The sequence below is a fragment of the Bradysia coprophila genome (genome assembly GCF_014529535.1).
Source record: "Bradysia coprophila strain Holo2 chromosome X unlocalized genomic scaffold, BU_Bcop_v1 contig_117, whole genome shotgun sequence".
In the NCBI taxonomy this organism is placed as follows: Eukaryota; Metazoa; Arthropoda; class Insecta; order Diptera; family Sciaridae; genus Bradysia; species Bradysia coprophila.
Genome location: NW_023503292.1, coordinates 3,380,899 through 3,399,339, shown reverse-complemented (window position 1 = coordinate 3,399,339; position 18,441 = coordinate 3,380,899). Strand labels below are relative to the sequence as shown.

The window sequence follows — 18,441 nt, the reverse complement described above, 5'->3', positions numbered from 1 at the left end:
CTCTTTGTTTATAAAGGCTTTCGGGAATTCATTTACGTCACTCAAGCATGACAACTTAACTAATGAAAAAAATATGAGAAATAAATTACAGCAGCTCAGTGGTGACATAATTAATCAAATTAGGGCGCGTTTACAACAGTTTGTATCACAGTGCTGAAATTATTTCTAATTATGGCTAGTTTAGACAACCCTGACCATAGGGTCTGTTAACAAAGAATTATACTTCGACAACGAATCAATAAAAGTGAATGTTTAACTAAAATATTTGTTTTAACAAAGAACCAGAAACCACCAACATTTTGGTCCTTCGAGCCGGATAATATAAATTAATGTACATTTTTTGATACAGTCCATACATGAGTGAAGTGAATTGGCATTTTGCAAATTTGTGTAAAATGGCCGAAGCTATTGTTAGTGAAGCCAATTTACCGTTGCTATCGCCGAAAGAATTGTTGATTCGCGAGAAAAGTAGATTGGAGGATTAACTTTCGGAAATATCGAGAACATTGCGTGAAATTAAATTGTACGAAAAAAGAAACGAAATGGCGGAAAACGTGTTCCAGCTGCAAGCTTTACATGAAAGCTCTCGTGGGACATTTTTGGGCTTCACTCCGAAAAGATATCAGTCGTACCAACCGCGATTGATAGCTTTGGCGCAAGGTGACGTCAGTGATCAAATTGATCGAAACGAAGGAAACGAACTAAGACATCAAGAAATGTCAACAAATGCTTTGTCAAGGAAAGCTTTGTCATCGAACGTTATGTCAACAAACGATTTAGTTCAAAATGATTTTGATGCAAAGCAACGTTTTTCCTAGGATTGGGAAGAGGACGATTATTTGCAACACCTCCACAACTACGGAAGCAATTAAGGTTTGCATCGGCAATACACAGAGATAGTGATGCTCGGTCGAGCGAACAAGTTTTTGATGAACGAAAACAACTCAATGATTTTTCGAAATCTGACAACGGCAACCAGCTGGAATATCTTGACAATGACAGTGAACGTTCTGAAGATTCAGATACACTAATTATTCCAAACCAACAATCGACTGGTGTTTCAAGTAAAAGAAAATATTTACCAGTTGGTGAACGAAACTCGCGTGATGTTCAGGGCTCGACGAAAGTCGAATTGCAGTATGCCCCATCGAACAACACGGAATACAGAAGACAACGATCGGTAAATTTTCGTCAGTCTACTGGTTTGCCACAGCAACGTGAATGGGACTTAAGTTCTATTGGAAAAGAATCTGTACCAGTTGGTGGAAGTAACTCGCGTGATGTTCAGGGCTCGACCAAACGATGGATATTCTGGACAATACGGACTTGGTCAGCTTCAGAATCGTCCAACATTGGTGTTTACATTCACTCAATCAACACCGTACAACTCTAATCCACGGAAACGAAATTATTGTTTAAAGCCACTTGATTTATTAGATACCAACATTCTAATGATATGGCCGATGTTTGAATGTAGGCTCTCAAGGCCTTCAAGGCGGCTTGGCTGTCTGTACATATATAGACATGCTCATCTCTACAGTTGTTGTCCAAGAAGGCGTGACAAGCGGCCTTTATAGCACGTAATTCTGCTAGATATTTCCATGTTAAGCTTGGGACAGTACATGCCTGCACCAGCAGAGTCATTCATAACGGAACCATCGGTGTATAAGACCGTTCCTTGCTTGGTTGGAAGATCACCGTTTAGCCAGGCATGCCTATTAGGAATGACGACTTCGAAGTTCTTGTCCAGAGTGAACGTTCTATTGATTTTATCCGACGGCATGGATAGACACGGAATTAATGCGGACGCCTCGAACCAGGCTTTGCAATGGTCAGTTTGCCTTATGGTACACTCTGCTTGTGATGCTAGTCTGTCTATAACCTTTACTGCCTGCGATTGAATCAAGATATGTAACGGAGGAAGATTAAGGATTACCTTTAAAGCGTCTGTAGGTGTAGATTTCCAAGCGCCTGTTATTGATCTGCATGCTAGTCTTTGGAACTTTTTGAGCTTTCTTTGGACGTATTTCTGATTGCCTTCGTGGTTCCAAACGAAAGAGCCATAAAGAAGTATTGGTCTGATGACCGTAGTGTAAATTCAATGCATCACTTTAGGGGATAAGCCCCACTTGGTACCATAGGCTTTTCGGCATTGCCACAGGGCAATAGTTGCTTTGTTTATGCGGTAGTCTAGATTAAGTAACCACAGTAGTCTGCAGTCAAGAATTATTCCTAGATATTTAACAGATTCGGCTAATTTTATAGAAATTCCTTTAATTTTCGGAATGTGTAGGCCCTCAACGTTGCGTTTTCTAGTAAATAAAACCATTATGGTTTTATCCGGATTAATGTTGAGCAAATTCGAGTCGCACCATTCGTTAGTGTTGATTGCATCAGATCGCACAGAGTATTTACACAGATCCCTCTAATGATAGTAGCTAAATCGTCAGAAAAACCCTCAGTCTGGAGGTGCAAATTATCCAGCTCTACCAAAAGTTCATGAATTACGAGGCACCATAAAAGCGGAGGTAGAACTCCACCTTGCGGGCATCCTTTCGTTGTGGTTATATGGATAGCTAGTCCATTAAAATGTGCGGAAACTACCCTGCTACGTAGCATAAATTCTATCCATCCTACGATACCTGGGTCAATGCCGAACTTAATGCATGCTCTTCTTATGGCTCTGTAAGTTATGTACTTGAAAGCTCCGGCAATATCAATGAAACAGCCTAAAGCGTACTCATTAGAAAGTAGGGACAGCTCTATAGTCTGAACAATATTGTGTATAGCGTTTTCGGTAGACTTACCCGGTTGATATGCATGCTGTTTTTGGTGCAGCTTATTTACTGAAAGAGGTCCGTCCCTGATGTACCTATCAACTAGTTTTTCTAATGTTTTCAGCATAAATGACGTCAGGCTTATCGGTCTGTAGGTTTCGGCTAAGGAGTAGTCACTCTTACCTGGTTTAATAATGAACACTACCTTTACGGTACGCCAACAATTAGGAATGTGTTTTAGTAACAAGCTTGCCTTAAATAAATATTTTAACGTCGATTTGATGAGTTCGATGGATTGTTGAAGCATGGCAGGAAGAATTCCATCCAGACTTAAAAGGTGCAAATGTGCTTAACGCCCAAGTGATTCTGTCACATGTGACTATATTGTCTATAAGTTCAGAGTTGATTTCTCCTTCTATTGCAGGGAGTAATAGTTCCGGTTGAATTGCATCTTTATCAATATTATTGCATTCCGGAAAATGGACCTTCAATAAGTGTTCGTACGTTTCGGCTTGATTTTTCGTGTAATCTCCCGAAGGTAACAGCAGTGAACAGACTGCTTGGCAAGGATCTTTTGATAGAATTTGAATAACTTAGCTGAGTCATGGATACTGTTAATGGAGCCACATTGATCTGTCCATGCTGCTCTTTGTTTACGTCTCAGATTTTTATTATACTCTATCAGTTCTCCGTAGTACGCTTCGAAATTCCCAGAGATTTTACACGCATTGAATGATTTCCTTACCTTCTTTCTCTTAATTCTGTCTTCGTGTGATTAGTAAGGCACCGAGTTGCCTGCACTATGGGAACGGATTGGACATGCTATGTCGAACGCATTGTTCATTACCGTCTGGAATGAGTTAGCCCAGCTGTCTAGGGCATTGCTGCTTAGCGGCAGTCCTGAGTTATCTAAATCGCTAAAGTTCTTCATTGTTTCATTACGGAAGACGTTCCAGTTTGTGGGGGATGGGTTTCTGAATTTCAGGGGCGGTAGTTCATCGAGAGTGAGTTTAAAATAGATGCGACGATGATCGGTAAGGCTTACCACAGGTCAGGTCAGGTTGACCTGAAATAGAAATTAACTTTGACCTGACCTGACCTGAGTTTTCAGGTCATGACCTGAAATAACCCGAAATGACCTGATGACCTGAAATTGAATTTCCGAAAAATCGGCGTTTGCTATAATTCTCTTTTCAATTGGCTCTTGAACAGTCTTACATCCTACCGAGCTAAGAGTAACTCGCGTGATGTTTAGGGCTCGACGAAAGTCGAATTGCAGAATGCCCCATCGAGCACCACGGATTACAGAAACCAGCGATCAGTACATTTTCGTCCAAACGATGGATATTCTGGACAATACGGACTTGGTCAGCTTCAGAATCGTCCAACATTGGGGTTTACATCCACTCAATCAACACCGTACAACTCTAATCCACGGAAACGAAATTATTGTTTATAGCCACTTGATTTATTAGATGCAAAAAACACTTAGGGCCGAATAGCGGCCTTAGTCCAAGGGCCCAAATTTGACACTTTTTTCGCCACGTTCTTTTCGGTATTCAATTACCTTCCATAAAAAACTAAATCTAGCAAAATCGGATGAGATTTACTCGATTTATGTACAAAAAACACTTAGGGCCAAGTAACGACCTTTGAGCCCTCCCAACAGGCCCACGATGCATCTTACCCAAAAACAATGTTCAGCAACTTTGTTCAACTCGTCAATACCTTTCATTTGATATATCACAAGCAGCCATTGCGTGCGTATTTCGGTAGATATCGTCGAAAGACGGAAAAACACCTATAGGGCCCTAGCTCTGGAAGAGCCGACCCTACCATGCCCATTTTCGAACTTGACCTTACTTTTGTCGATACCAATCGGGGAAAAAAAGAATTTTCAAAAAAGGTTGTGATTTACTCAAGCTAGAGGGGTCATAGACGGACGGACAGATGGACGGACGGACGGACGGACATTTTTAGCCCCGTACGAAGTACTGGGGCTTATAAGATTAATATGCCGTTTGTAACACGTCGAATTGGAAGCAGAGAGTAAGGACAAAGCATTTGGTTATGTTAATAGATGACGAATCCGCAATAAAAACAAGGCATCAGAACAGTCGGAGCGTTTGCTGCGACTGAGCCCCGTACTACCCGTAAACCTATTTTCCCGAAACCATTATACGACCGTAGCCCTAATAAGCCCGTAACCCTTATTCGTCCGTTATGAAAGTGCTTCCATAACCTTACAAAAGCCCGTACGAAGTACTTCTCAAGTATAAAACAAAAGTTCACGATGTAATTTTAGGAATCCGAATTTACAACTTTTTTCATCAATTTTCTTTCGGTATTGAATTATCTGTCAAACGAAACAAAGCAAAGTTTGATGAAATATATTCGATTTATGAGCAAAAACCACATAAGGCCACAAAGCGGCCTTAGTCGAAGGGTTCAAATTTGAAACTTTTTTCACCACGTTCTCTTTGTATTCAACTACCTTCCATAAAAAACTAAATCTAGCAAAATCGAATGAGATTTACTCGATTTTTGTGCAAAAAAACACTTAGGGCCGAGTAGCGGCCTTAGTGTAAGGGCCCAAATTTGAAACTTTTTTGCCATCATTCTATTCGGCATTCAATTACCTTCCATAAAAAACTAAATCTAGCAAAATCGGATGAGATTTACTCGATTTATGTGCAAAAAAACACTTAGGGCCGAGTAACGGCCTTAGTCCAAGGGCCCAAATTTGAAACTTTTTTTGCCATCATTCTATTCGACATTCAATTATCTCTCTAATGAAGCAAAATCTAGCAAAATCGGATGAGATTTACTCGATTTATGTGCAAAAAACCCTTAGGGCCGAGTAATGGCCTTAGTCCAAGGGCTCAAATTTGAAACTTTTTAGCCCCGTACGAAGTACTGGGGGCCTATAAGATTAATATGCCGTTTGTAACACGTCGAATTGGAAGCAGACAGTTAGGGCAAAGCATTTGGTTATGTTCATAGATGACGAATCCGCAATAAAAAAATGTCCGTCCGTCCGTCCGTCCGTCCGTGACCCCTCTAGCTTCAGCAAATCACAACCTTTTTTCAAAATTCTTTTTTTCCCCGATTGGTAACGACAAAAGTAAGGTCAAGTTCGAAAATGGGCATGGTAGGGTCGGCCCTTCCAGAGCTAGGGCCCTATAGGTGTTTTTCAGTCTTTCGACGATGTCTACCGAAATACGCAAGCAATAGGTGCTTGTGATATAATAAATGAAAGGTATTGACGAGTAGAACAAAGTTGCTGAACATTGTTTTTGGGTAAGATGCAACGCGAGCTTGTTGGGAGGGCTCAAAGGTCGTTACTCGTCCCTAAGTGTTTTTTGCACACAAATCGAGTAAATCTCATCCGATTTTGCTAGTTTTTGTTTCATTTGAGAGATAATTGAATGCCGAATAGAATGATGTCAAAAAAAAGTTTCAAATTTGGGCCCTTGGACTAAGGCCGCTACTCGGCCCTAAGTGTTTTTTGCACATAAATCGAGTAAATCTCATCTGATTTTGCTAGATTTTGTTTCATTTGAGAGATAATAGAATGTCGAATAGAATGATGACAAAAAACGTTTCAAATTTGGGCCCTTCGACTAAGGCCGCTTTGTGCCCTTATGTGGTTTTTGCTCATAAATCGAGAATATTTCATCAAACTTTGCTTTGTTACGTTTGACACATAATTCAATTACCGAAAGAAAATTGATAAAAAAAAGTTGTAAATTCCTTATATTTAATTATTAATCTTGCGTTGATTGACATCCTACTGTAATATGTACTAAAAAAGGCTCACAGGCCTTACTCATATTATGACATAAATAAATAAACTAACTAAACTAAATTCGGATTCCTAAAATTACATCGTAAACTTTTGTTTTATACTTGAGAAGTACTTCGTCCGGGCTTTTGTAATTGCGCTAAGCGAACTTACAGTTAATTTGCAAAAATAAGCAATGATGTCAAGTACGCAATTAGGTTACGGAAGCACTTTGATAACGGACGAATAAGAGTTACGGGCTTATTAGGGCTACAGTCGTATAATGGTTTCGGGCAAAATAGGTTTACGGGTAGTACGGGGCTCAGTCGCAGCAAACGGTCGACTGTTCTGATGCCTTGTTTTTCATGTTCTTATTGAGGGACTCGAGTAATATAAGGAACCCCATTCAGTTCGCGGATCCATCCAGCCGTTTCGGAGAACCGGCACTCATAGCCGTGCGGGACCGACGAGTCAATTTGAATACAGATTGTTATCGCAACGGATAGAGGGACTAATTCTAAGCTAATTCGTGTTGAAATGGCTTCCCTCGACAACTTGATTACGTAGCTACAGCCAGCTAAAGTCGAACATTGGACATCTTTAAATGGTGATATGTCCAAGACGAAGAAAGTTTGAAACTCTCTGAATGGCGAAATCCGAATTTGGTACGAGAAAAGTTATCAACAACGTTACTTTACGTTGTTACTGCAAGAGAAGTTGCTGTATTCTGATGAAATGACGAATTTAAATTTTAAAGTAAGTCCTCTATACCTTTCTATATCGCTTTTCAGAAACTGCGTGTTCGACCAAAATGTTATAGTTTTAAGGCAGAAGGCAAAAGTTATAAATGTTTGGATTCGACTAACTAGCTCAGTCTGATCTTCAGACTCTGAAGTGACTAGTAGGTTCAGGCCGGGAAAATCGAAATCTCAACCGTTAACTTTATTGACTCGAAAAATGAAATTTTGTTGTTTTCTCCCTTCTATCTTAGAACGAACTCAACAGAAAGTTACTATTTCCTATCCACTGTAATTTTCATGTTTAGAAAATTAAAATAGCAAGCGCTATCGAGACAAAGATAACACTTTCAATTTAAAGTGTAGGTGAATGGCAATTAGCTACCGGCAATTAGCGTTTATGACCATGATCATTTACCAGTAATGAAAATTTCTCGTTTACATTAGCTAATTGAAAACGTAGGATTAATTACTCGATCAGAAGGAGTCCTAAATCCTAAAATGAATTTAAAATTTGTGTGAATGGAATGGCGCAGGCGAAATTTTTTGCCCATATATAACCAGATATAAATATTTATTGATTCCACTTCTCTCAGGGTGAGCAATCAAGATTCCAGGGTAGGCAATGCCCACCTTTGTCCGTTAGTAGCTACGGGCCTGTCCATAATATTAATATAACACATAAACAATTGATTGGGCTTTGTTTAAATGACATGCAAATCACTGATATTGTTTTATTATGAAGATATTTGAATAAAATGACAAAAATTAACATTTGGTGTGACAAAAAAATATTCCACCTTATGTTCGTTTTTAAATGCATTTGCGGTATTCGATTTGGTTTCCGTTTTGCTGGTATAGGGTTTTTGCTGCTGGGAGAGAAAACGTACTAGAACGTTAAAAGCTGTCAAAATAGAATATAAATAAATAAAAAAAAATTAAAATGTTGAAACAAAATAAAATAACATCTATCGACTACAATCGCTAAACCGAACTGGTGTGCATACGTTATTTTGCACCAGCTGGTCACATACAATTCCAAATGGGACCAGCTGGTGCGAAATAACGTATGCACACCAGTTCGGTTTAGCGATTGTATATTGCATTGCATATATTTTTTTACATTTTGAACATTCAATTTTGATATTTAATTCTTGTCATCTCACTTTTCTCAGGGGGAAAGGGTAGTATTGACTAACACCAGTTCGATAAAGCCAAAAAAACATAAAAAGATCTCACGTTATTTTGTTGGCTGTATATTTTTTTCCAATTTTGTTGATATTTATTTTGAGAAAAGAAAATTACAAATTCATGGCATAAATATTATTTTTGAATTATACTTCCAAGCTCGATATCCGAATTATTGTAGTCCGAATTAGTTAATGCTGAGTCCATTGAACTGATGGTGTTGTTAGTATCTTTATTGCTAAGCAATGGCTCTTCTTGCGGCTTCATTTGTTTTCCACGTGTGTCAAGCTGTTCTCCTATAATATTTCCACTATTTACGTCTTCGATTGCCTTACGCAGCTGCAAAATAAATTTATTCTTATACGCTACGATGTATAGATTGTGGATTTGTGCACTATTTCACAGGACTCTCAATGATTGACGCTGTCGGCAAGTCAGTCGCTTCTGTTTTCATGGACAATGTGATTGAAAATTTAATTTCCTAAAAATGTAAACTGAGCTCAAAATAAGATTTTATATTCTGTGAGTTTTTCAAGAGTTTTTCTTGTTCCACACGATCCACAGCGCTTTGAAAGCTTATTTAGTAACCATGCCCTGCTGCCCTCTCATTCAATTTAGTCGAAGCTATCAATTTCATTCGAGACAACACATACAAATTTTTCGGTTGAATATTTACTATACCAACTACATAAATATCAAGCGATTCAAATGCAAAGTGTTACAAGTCAGGTTCTGTTTGTAATTGATCAATTAGTTTTAGTGCTTCTTTTACAAATTCTGACGCGTTACTTAATTGTAGAGTTAACTCTACTGTGCACATATAGAATACTTCTATCTTAGTTCTTATCTTATGTATCAATAGTGTGCGAAATTTATTCAACAAATCGAGTCCGCTGGTGATGTTTTATGTTCTCATATGCCTAATGTAGGACAAAATACAAAATTCCTAAGACAACATACCGATGCGATTATGGAAAGTTCAGTCAGAACAGACATCTGAAAAGAATTCCGATAGTCACCTTTCGACGAACACACACTTGGTGTATGACATTTCTTTTATTTATTATCATTGTTGTGCAAGTGTCAACCAATTCTGTTTTTCTTGTGAGGCTTGATCTGTGAATTAGATAAATAATTTTGTTTTCAACTATTTTCCCTAAGAAAAAGTATGCAGAAAAGGCCAATTCAAACGTTGCACTGTCGTTTTATTAAAACTTTCGACAGTCAACGGTTTGCTTATCTTTTCTCATGCGAATCGCGAGTGTGGAATTTTTTGTCTTTTGTGCTGACTCACAAAAAGTTCGTCTCTTTCGTCTTTTTGGTGGCTAAAATGAAATTATAATGAAATTTCCAGAGTTTTAGTTCCGAAAGTTATCTAATGAAACATCCGACAAGCAGAATAGTTACAACATATTTTTTGTTGAAATTTTTGATGCTCGGATAAGCAGAAGCTTTCAATCAGTCAAAAACACTCAGAAGAGTAAAAGTGACGCAAGTCCCTGTGCATACTTCCAAAACAACTGATATCGCTGGAGGGGACGCATTCTCCGCTTGTACGCAAAAACTGTAACAGCAAAAATTTGACCAAAGAAATTCTAGAAACAAAATTTTACCAAAAAAAAATTTGCGTCACAAAGTGGCGGACGTATTAGGACGTATTCTTGCCTATTTTAAAAAAATTCTTAAAAGTACTTTCCTCAACATCTGCCACTTGTGACGCAAAATTTTTTTTGGTAAAATTTTGTTTCTAGAATTTCTTTGGTCAAATTTTTGCTGTTACAGTTTTTGCGTACAAGCGGAGAATGCGTCACCTCCAGCGATATCAGTTGTTTTGGAAGTATGCACAGGGACTTGCGTCACTTTTACTCTTTTGAGTGTTTTTGACTGATATCAGTTCTTTTGGAAGAATTAGTAGATTAAAAAATTTGAAAAATTTGATAAATTTAAAAAATTTGATAAATTTAAAAAATTTGATAAATTTGAAAATTTTGAAAATTTTTGAAATTTTTGAAAAGTTTTGACAATTTTTGAAATTTTTGAAAAAATTTTAAAATATAGGTCAATATAGCTATATATATGTTAATACAGGTCAATATACCTACATATAGGTCAATATAGCTATATATAGGTCATATAATAACTATATATAGGTCAATATAGCTATATAATAACTATATATAGGTCAATATAGTCATATACTAACTATATATAGGTCAATGTAGCTATATAATAACTATATATAGGTCAATATAGTCATATACTAACTATATATATAGGTCAACATAGCTATATATAGGTCAATATAGCTATATACTAACTATATATAGGTCAATATAGCTATAGATATGTCCATATAGTTATATATATGTTAATATAGCTATATATAGGTCAATATAGCTATATATAGGTAAATATAGCTATATATAGGTAAATATAGCTATATATAGGTTAGTATAGCTATATACTAACTATATATAGGTCAATATAGCTATATATAGGTTAATATAGCTATATATAGGTAAATATAGCTATATATAGATCAACATAGCTATATATAGGTCAATATAGCTATATACTAACTATATATAGGTCAATATAGCTATAGATATGTCCATTTAGTTATATATATGTTAATATAGCTATATATAGGTCAATATACCTATATATAGGTAAATATAGCTATATATAGGTAAATATAGCTATATATAGGTCAGTATAGCTATATACTAACTATATATAGGTCAATATAGCTATATATAGGTTAATATAGCTATATATAGGTAAATATAGCTATATATAGGTAAATATAGCTATATATAGGTCAATATAGATATTATAAAGGTCAATATAGATATATATAGGTCAATATAGCTATATATAGGTCAATATAGCTATATATAGGTCAATATAGTTATATATAGGTCAATATAGCTATATATAGGTCAATATAGCTATATATAGGTCAATATAGCTATATATAGGTCAATATAGCTATATATATGTCAATATAGCTATATATAGGTCACTATAGCTATATATAGGTCAATGTAGCTATATATATGTCAAAATAACTGTATATAACTGTCCTGTTGCCCAACATACACCAAAAGTTATCAAATTTTTCCCGCTGCCCAACATACACCAAAAGTGACCAAATTTTTCCCACTGCCCAACATTCACCGAAAGTAACCAAATTTTTCCCGCTGCCCAACATTCACCGAAAGTGACCAAATTTTTCCCGCTGCCCAACATTCACCGAAAGTGACCAAATTTTTCCCGCTGCCCAACATACACCAAAAGTGACCAAATTTTTCCCGTTGCCCAACATACACCAAAAGTGACCAAATTTTTCCAGCTGCCCAACCATACACCGAAAGTGATCAAATTTTTCCAGTTGCCCAACCATACACCGAAAGTGACCAAATTTTTCCAGCTGCCCAACCATACACCAAATTTAATTTTTCCTACTGCCCAACATTAAAAATTTTTTTTCAAATTTTCACACTCAAAAAATCCACACACACACACTTAAAGGTGTTCTTATATGGGAACTTCGAGGAGCGCTAGCTCCCAAACGAGGCCCGTTCCTCCAAATTTTTTTTTCTGGAATGTCTTAGAATGACGACTAGAATCTACTCCCAAAATTTCAAGAAATTCTAAAGAAGACTTTAGGAGATAGGCTCTAACTGGAAACACGGACGGACGGACGGACAAACCACAAAGTAACGTAGGATTTTTTCATTTCGTTTAAAGTACTGTAATAGACCAAAATGTATGGGATAGTGGCTTCTTGGAAGATTTATTGCGTAGCCAAATTTTAAGCTACAAGAACGTGTGATAGCTCGTTGAACTCGTACGGACGCCTAGTTTTTTTGAAGCTAATTTGGAGTCATTTGGATTTGAATTGTAGAACTTCAATATTTGCTGTATATATGGTTCTGCAGTCTACGACAAAAAAAAATTTTTTAATTTTTTCTAGTAATAGGACTTGCGTCACGGGCGCTATGCTAACGCGCGCCCATGATAGAGAAGTGGATTTATAATTATATTTACAATCGCCAAACAAATATATGAGTATATCCAACGCTGCGGATCACCGTTCTTTTTTCTTCTAATAGTAGCATCTTGACCTAGTTACTTCACTGACAATTTTGAAACATTAAAATCGTCCGAGAATTTCAAAATGTAGAAGAGAGCTCCAGGCATTTTTTTTGTTTGATCGAACCTTTAATCGGAATCCAAATATCAATTGAGTTTTGACGGAAAATTAAGTTAAACTGTAGATTATTCCGGGAGTTCCTTGTCAATACACTAGTAATGTGAGCACACAAGCAATTATGTAGGAAGAGCAACAGAAAGGTCGCTTATCAAATAGGACATCAGATCATAAACAAAACAGGAAAAAAGGACTCCAAAAATTGCTACGAATATAAAATATCAGGTACATTGCTACCATTGTCGACTCTGCTTTCACATAGAACATTTTTTCCTACCCTTCTCACTTGAGTGATCATCAACATAATTTCACATTTAGGCTTAAATCAATCTGAAGTTTTGATTTTAATTCAGGTCATTTAAACGGTCGAAACGAAAACGTTGATTAATTTATTTGCGGAGTAATTATATTTTGTTGTCCATTAAATTCTCAGTAATTAAAAACAAGGCATCAGAACAGTCGGAGCGTTTGCTGCGACTTAGCCCCGTACGACCTGTAATCCTATTTCGTCCGTAACCATAATACGAACGTAGCCGTAATACGCCCACCACCCTAATACGTCTACAACCCTCTAATGCGTCTGTTACCAAAATGCAAGTCAAGTTGGGCATGCTCAAATTTACTGAAAGTGTTCATTTTTAAAATTACGAAAGCCCGTACGAAGTACCTCTCAAATAAAACCAACAATTTACGACATTATTTTAGAAACCCAAAATTTTTTGCCAACTTTCCATTGGGTATTCAATTACCTCTCAAATAAAACAAAAATTAGCAAACTCGGATGATATTTACTCGATTTATGTGCAAGAAACACTTAGGGCCGAGTAGCGGCCTTAGACCAAGGGCCCAAATTTAAAACTTTTTTTCCATCATTCTATTCGGCATTCAATTATCTCTCAAATGAAACAAAAACTAGCAAAATCGGATGAGATTTTCTCAATTTATGTGCAAAAAACACTTAGGGCCGAGTAGCGGCCTTAGTCCAAGGACCCAAATTTAAAACTTTTTTTTGCTATAATTCTATTCGGCATTCCATTATCTCTCAAATGAAACAAAAACTAGCAAAATCGGATGAGATTTACTCGATCTATGTGCAAAAAACACTTAGGGCCGAGTGTTCGCCACGTTCTTTTCAGTATTCAATTACCTTCCATAAAAAGCTAAATCTAGCAAAATCGGATGAGATTTACTCGATTTATGTTCAAAAAACACTTAGGTCCGAGTAGCGGCCTTAGTCCAAGGGCCCAAATTTGAAACTTTTTTCGACACGTTCTTTTCGGTATTCAATTACCTTCCATAAAAAATTAAATCTTGCAAAATCGGATGAGATTTACTCGATTTATGTGCAAAAAACACTTAGGGCCGAGTAACGACCTTTGGGCCCTCCCAACAAGCCCGCGTTGCATCTTACCCAAAAAAAATGTTCAGCAACCTTTGATATATATTCGTACGGGGCTAAAAATGAAGAAAAACGAGAAGTATGTTGCTAATATTCTGCTTGTCCGATGTTTCATTAGATAACTTTCAGAACTAAAACTCTGGAAATTTCATTATAATTTCATTTTGGCCACCAAAAAGACGAAAAAGACGAACATTTTGTAAGTCAGCATAAAAGACAAAAAATTCCGCACTCGCGATTCGCATGAGAAAAGATAATCAAACCGTTGAGTGTCGAAATTTTAAATAAAACGACAGTGCAACATTTGAATTTGCCTTTTCTGCATACTTTTTCTTAGGAAAAATAGTTGAAAACAAAATTATTTATCTAATTCACAGATCCAACCTCACAAGAAAAACAGAATTGGCTGACACTTGCACAACAATGATAATAAATAAAAGAAATGTCATACATCAAGTGTGTGTTCGTCGAAAGGCGACTATCGCAATTCTTTTCAGATGTCTGTTCTAACTGAACTTTCCATAATCACCTCGGTATGTTGTCCACTAGAATGTCGTTACATTTTCATATTGTAGGACGTAGACTATTAACAATCCTAAAAATGTTTTATTCTTCGGTTAGTTCTGAGGAGTTTTGTATTTTGTCCTACAGTAGGCATATGAGAACATAAAACATCACCAGCGGACTTGATTGATACATAAGCTAAGTAAGAACTAAGATCACGATAGAGTAAAGTTAACCAGGCAGGAGCGCTTGTTTGACTAGGGACCTGAATAAGCCCTATATTTTTTGCGAACAAAATTTTTCAATTTATGTCAGTGTTCATTTGAGTTCATTTTCATCCAGTGTATTAGGTCCCTTATTTGACGTTTCGAAAATGAACCGCTCCTGCCTGGTTTATTTTACTCTGCCGTGCTAAGATAGAAGAAATTGATATGTGCAAAGTAAAGCCTAACTCTACAATCACGTAACGCGTCAGAATTTATTTAAAAAAAACGCAAAAACTAATTGTTCAATTAAAAATAAAACCTGACTTGTATCACTTTTGATTTAAATCGGTCGGTATCTATGTAGTTGGTACAGTAATTTTTCAACCGAAAAATTTGTATACGTATTGTCTCAAGTGAAATTGATAGCTTCGACTAAATTGAATGAGAGGGCAGCAGGATATGGCTATTAAATTAGCTTTCAAAGCGCTGTGGGTCGTGTGGAACAAAAAACTCTTGAACCACACAGAATATAAAAACGTATTTTGAGCCCTGTTTATGAACAAAAAAAAACTCATAATATAAGTTTTCTGACTCGTTCGTAACACTGAGTTTGTTAGTTTAGCTTGAGCAAAAATATTCGAACGCCATTTGAAATGTTAAATGTTTTTTTCTTTCACGAAATTGAAATATTTACTTTTTTCAGATCACTGTGGAATGACAATTGACAATTGACAATTGAAATCTTTTTCAAATTGGTCAAAAACCAGAATCGATCATTTTATTTTGCTTTTACCTTATTGTACAAAATATTTAAATCTGCTAAAGAATCTGTCACTATCAACAAAATTTAAAAATATTCACCGACTCGTGAGTTAGAGCCCTTGCGCCCAGCGTTTTTAATAAGTCGGCCGAATTCGAACAGATTTGTTTTGCTTTATTAAATATGTATCTCGAGTAAACTTTGATCGAATTTCACGAATGTTTTTGTCTTTGAAATGTATTGACAATTATAGAGAGGGAGTACCCGTTCTCCTAACAAATTGGCTGCTATTTTGGATTGTAGATTGTTAGGATTTTTCGTTATTACCTCATTTCAACTAAATGTAAAGATTTTAAAATCTAAAACAAACCATTGGTGTCCTGGGACACGTTTATCGAAAATTGTGAATAAATAAACAGTATAAATACCTCTTTTAGACCCACAACTCCGACAAGTCTGCCAATTTTTGTTACGTAAGCGTGATTGATGCCAATCATTGAAAAAAGACTATGTACTTTCAAGATTGAAGTCTTTTCCACCAACTGAAATGGTGCAGGATCTATGTGAATGTTACAAGCTTCAAAATCGATCGGTTTTGCCATTTCTTCAATTTCCCAAGTTTTCTGATCTTCCGCTGACATGTCTATTACTCTTTCACGAGGCTGGTTAAATAAACAAAGAAAATCCGACATAAATTTTTGTTTACAACATTGCACTTCATCAAAAACGTTATTTATCCTAACGTTTTGCTTTAACATCGACGATAAATTGACTAATAAACACGAATTCGAGCTTGAAAAAAGTTTAAAAAAAAAATCGTGCATATTCACATTGACTGTGCAAAAGTGTTTGTGGTGTCGATACAAAACTTTCTTGTTCCGCCACTAGGCAATGTTAATGGTAAATTTAAAAAATAATTGACAAAATCCCCGTACATTTTTGAAATTTTCCAGAAAAAAATTATTGCATACGAGCCTCTTTATTTTTTTTAATTGATGGACACCATAAATCTAGGTAAAAACATAGCTAACGCCGACCCGTACGAAACACCTAACTGTATAAAAAGCCTTTGATGTGAAACTCGTCATCTCTCTCACTTCATTCTCTGCTGAAAAGCCATGAGCCCTAAAATCAGTTACATAAATAAATTGCCGGAGGCAATGTCGACAGCCGATAAGATCCTTATTTCGCGAACACCTTGGACCTCCAATATATATTACTCGAAAAAATAGAGAAATTTTGACTTTCAACTGTTACAGTGGAAGGCTTTCATATTTGTGCTTAAATTTGATTCAGCTGGTCCATGTAAACAAACAAACCTTGCTAGTTTTAAAATCGAGAGTAGATAAAAATGGCAACGGTGGTTTGTTCTATAGCATTGACAAAGAAATGAGAAGAGTCGCATGCAATTCGAATGTATTAGTAACAACGGGCTAACATTTGTTTCGACCCAACTTCGATTCATTTTATGTTAAATTAAAATATTTAGCCGATTTAGGAAAATAGTAAATTAGTGTCGACGTACAGGAGTCTGACGGAACAATTCATCCACTAAAAATTAAGAATAGCGCATAAACACGTTAACGAATTTTAAATTAATTGTGTCGTGTCGACCGAAGATTTACCATGAAACAAATGCTTTCGATAATGTCAGACTATCAAAAGATGTCCAACATGTATGCATTACATACACTACACTACATTACATTACATACACAATGCGAGAAGGAAAGAGATCGATAGATGGTTATTATTGAAGCCGCAAATTGTATGATATTCGTTCTATCGGAAGTATTAGTGTTGTGCATTGATAAGCCTTTTATACTGATTTAGCTGAATAAACGTATATTATATGAGTATACTTGTTGGATTTTAAATGTAATTTAAAATACAACAAATATTCATCGAAATCAACCTAATCCATTTATACACCCAAAACACCAAAAATTTAAAATGTTCCAACCAAACGAATATCTTACAATTTGCGGCTTCAATTAAAGCTATACGTCGATCTCTTTTCTTCTTTGAGTCATTAGTGTATTTAATGCACACATGCTGGACACCTATTGACAGTCTAAAATTTTTGAAAGCATTTGTTTCATGGCAAATCTTTGGACGACACGACCGAATTTATTTGAATTTATTCGTTAACGTGTTTATGCGATATTGTTAATTTTTAGTGAATGAATTGTTCCATCAGACTTTCCTGTACGTCGACAATAATTTACTATTTTCCTAAATCGGCTAAAGATTTTAATTTAACATAAAATGAATTGAGGTCGGGTCGAAACAAATGTTAGCTCGTTGTTACTAATACATTCGAATTGCATGCGACTCTTCTCATTTCTTTGTCAATGATATAAAACAAACCACCGTTGCCATTTTTATCTACTCTCGATTTGAAAACTGGCAAAGTTTGTTTGTTTACATGGACCAGCTGGTCGAACAGCTGAATCAAATTTAAGCACAAATATGAATGCCTTCCACTGTATTGTTCCGAAAGCAGATGACCGAATAGAAAGCAATAACTTTTACACGCTTCGTGATACGAAAGCAGACGGGCCGAAAGTTATCAGAAACCATAGTTTTTTAGTCCTCTCTTTTAAACAGGTCTAGGAATATAGATGATGTTTTACCCGCATGTGACCTGTTTTGAATTGACGTATACGAAGGCGGAGCCTCGGGTGGAGCTAACTCTCTCACTTTCTTTTGCTCTTTTTGTTTTTTCTGTTTTTCGTATCATAAAGCTTATAAAATAGTGTTCATCATATGGAGAGAACACACTCAATCACAGTATATCTGTGAATTCGTCTCCCACGAGAATTATTTTTGCATACGTATGTATGTTGCGTCTCGACTTCGTTTTGACG

The 18,441-nt window shown here is 36.2% G+C and overlaps 1 protein-coding gene across 5 annotated transcripts in view; it reads right to left on the bottom strand.

Moving 5' to 3' along the window:
* Window positions 1-8,544: 8,544 nt before the first annotated feature.
* LOC119067041 (chloride channel protein 2) overlaps window positions 8,545-18,441 on the bottom strand; it is a 228,147-nt gene continuing 218,250 nt past the window's right edge. For 3 of the 5 annotated variants that reach the window (XM_037169782.1, XM_037169783.1, XM_037169781.1), the window contains 2 exons: window positions 16,000-16,233; window positions 8,545-8,825 (listed from right to left, as the gene is read on the bottom strand). In XM_037169782.1, coding sequence (XP_037025677.1) covers window positions 8,622-8,825; window positions 16,000-16,233 — 438 coding nt within the window. In that variant the 3' untranslated portion in view covers window positions 8,545-8,621. The remainder of the gene's footprint in view (window positions 8,826-15,999; window positions 16,234-18,441) is intronic. The other 2 variants (XM_037169784.1, XM_037169785.1) reach the window with 1 other exon arrangement.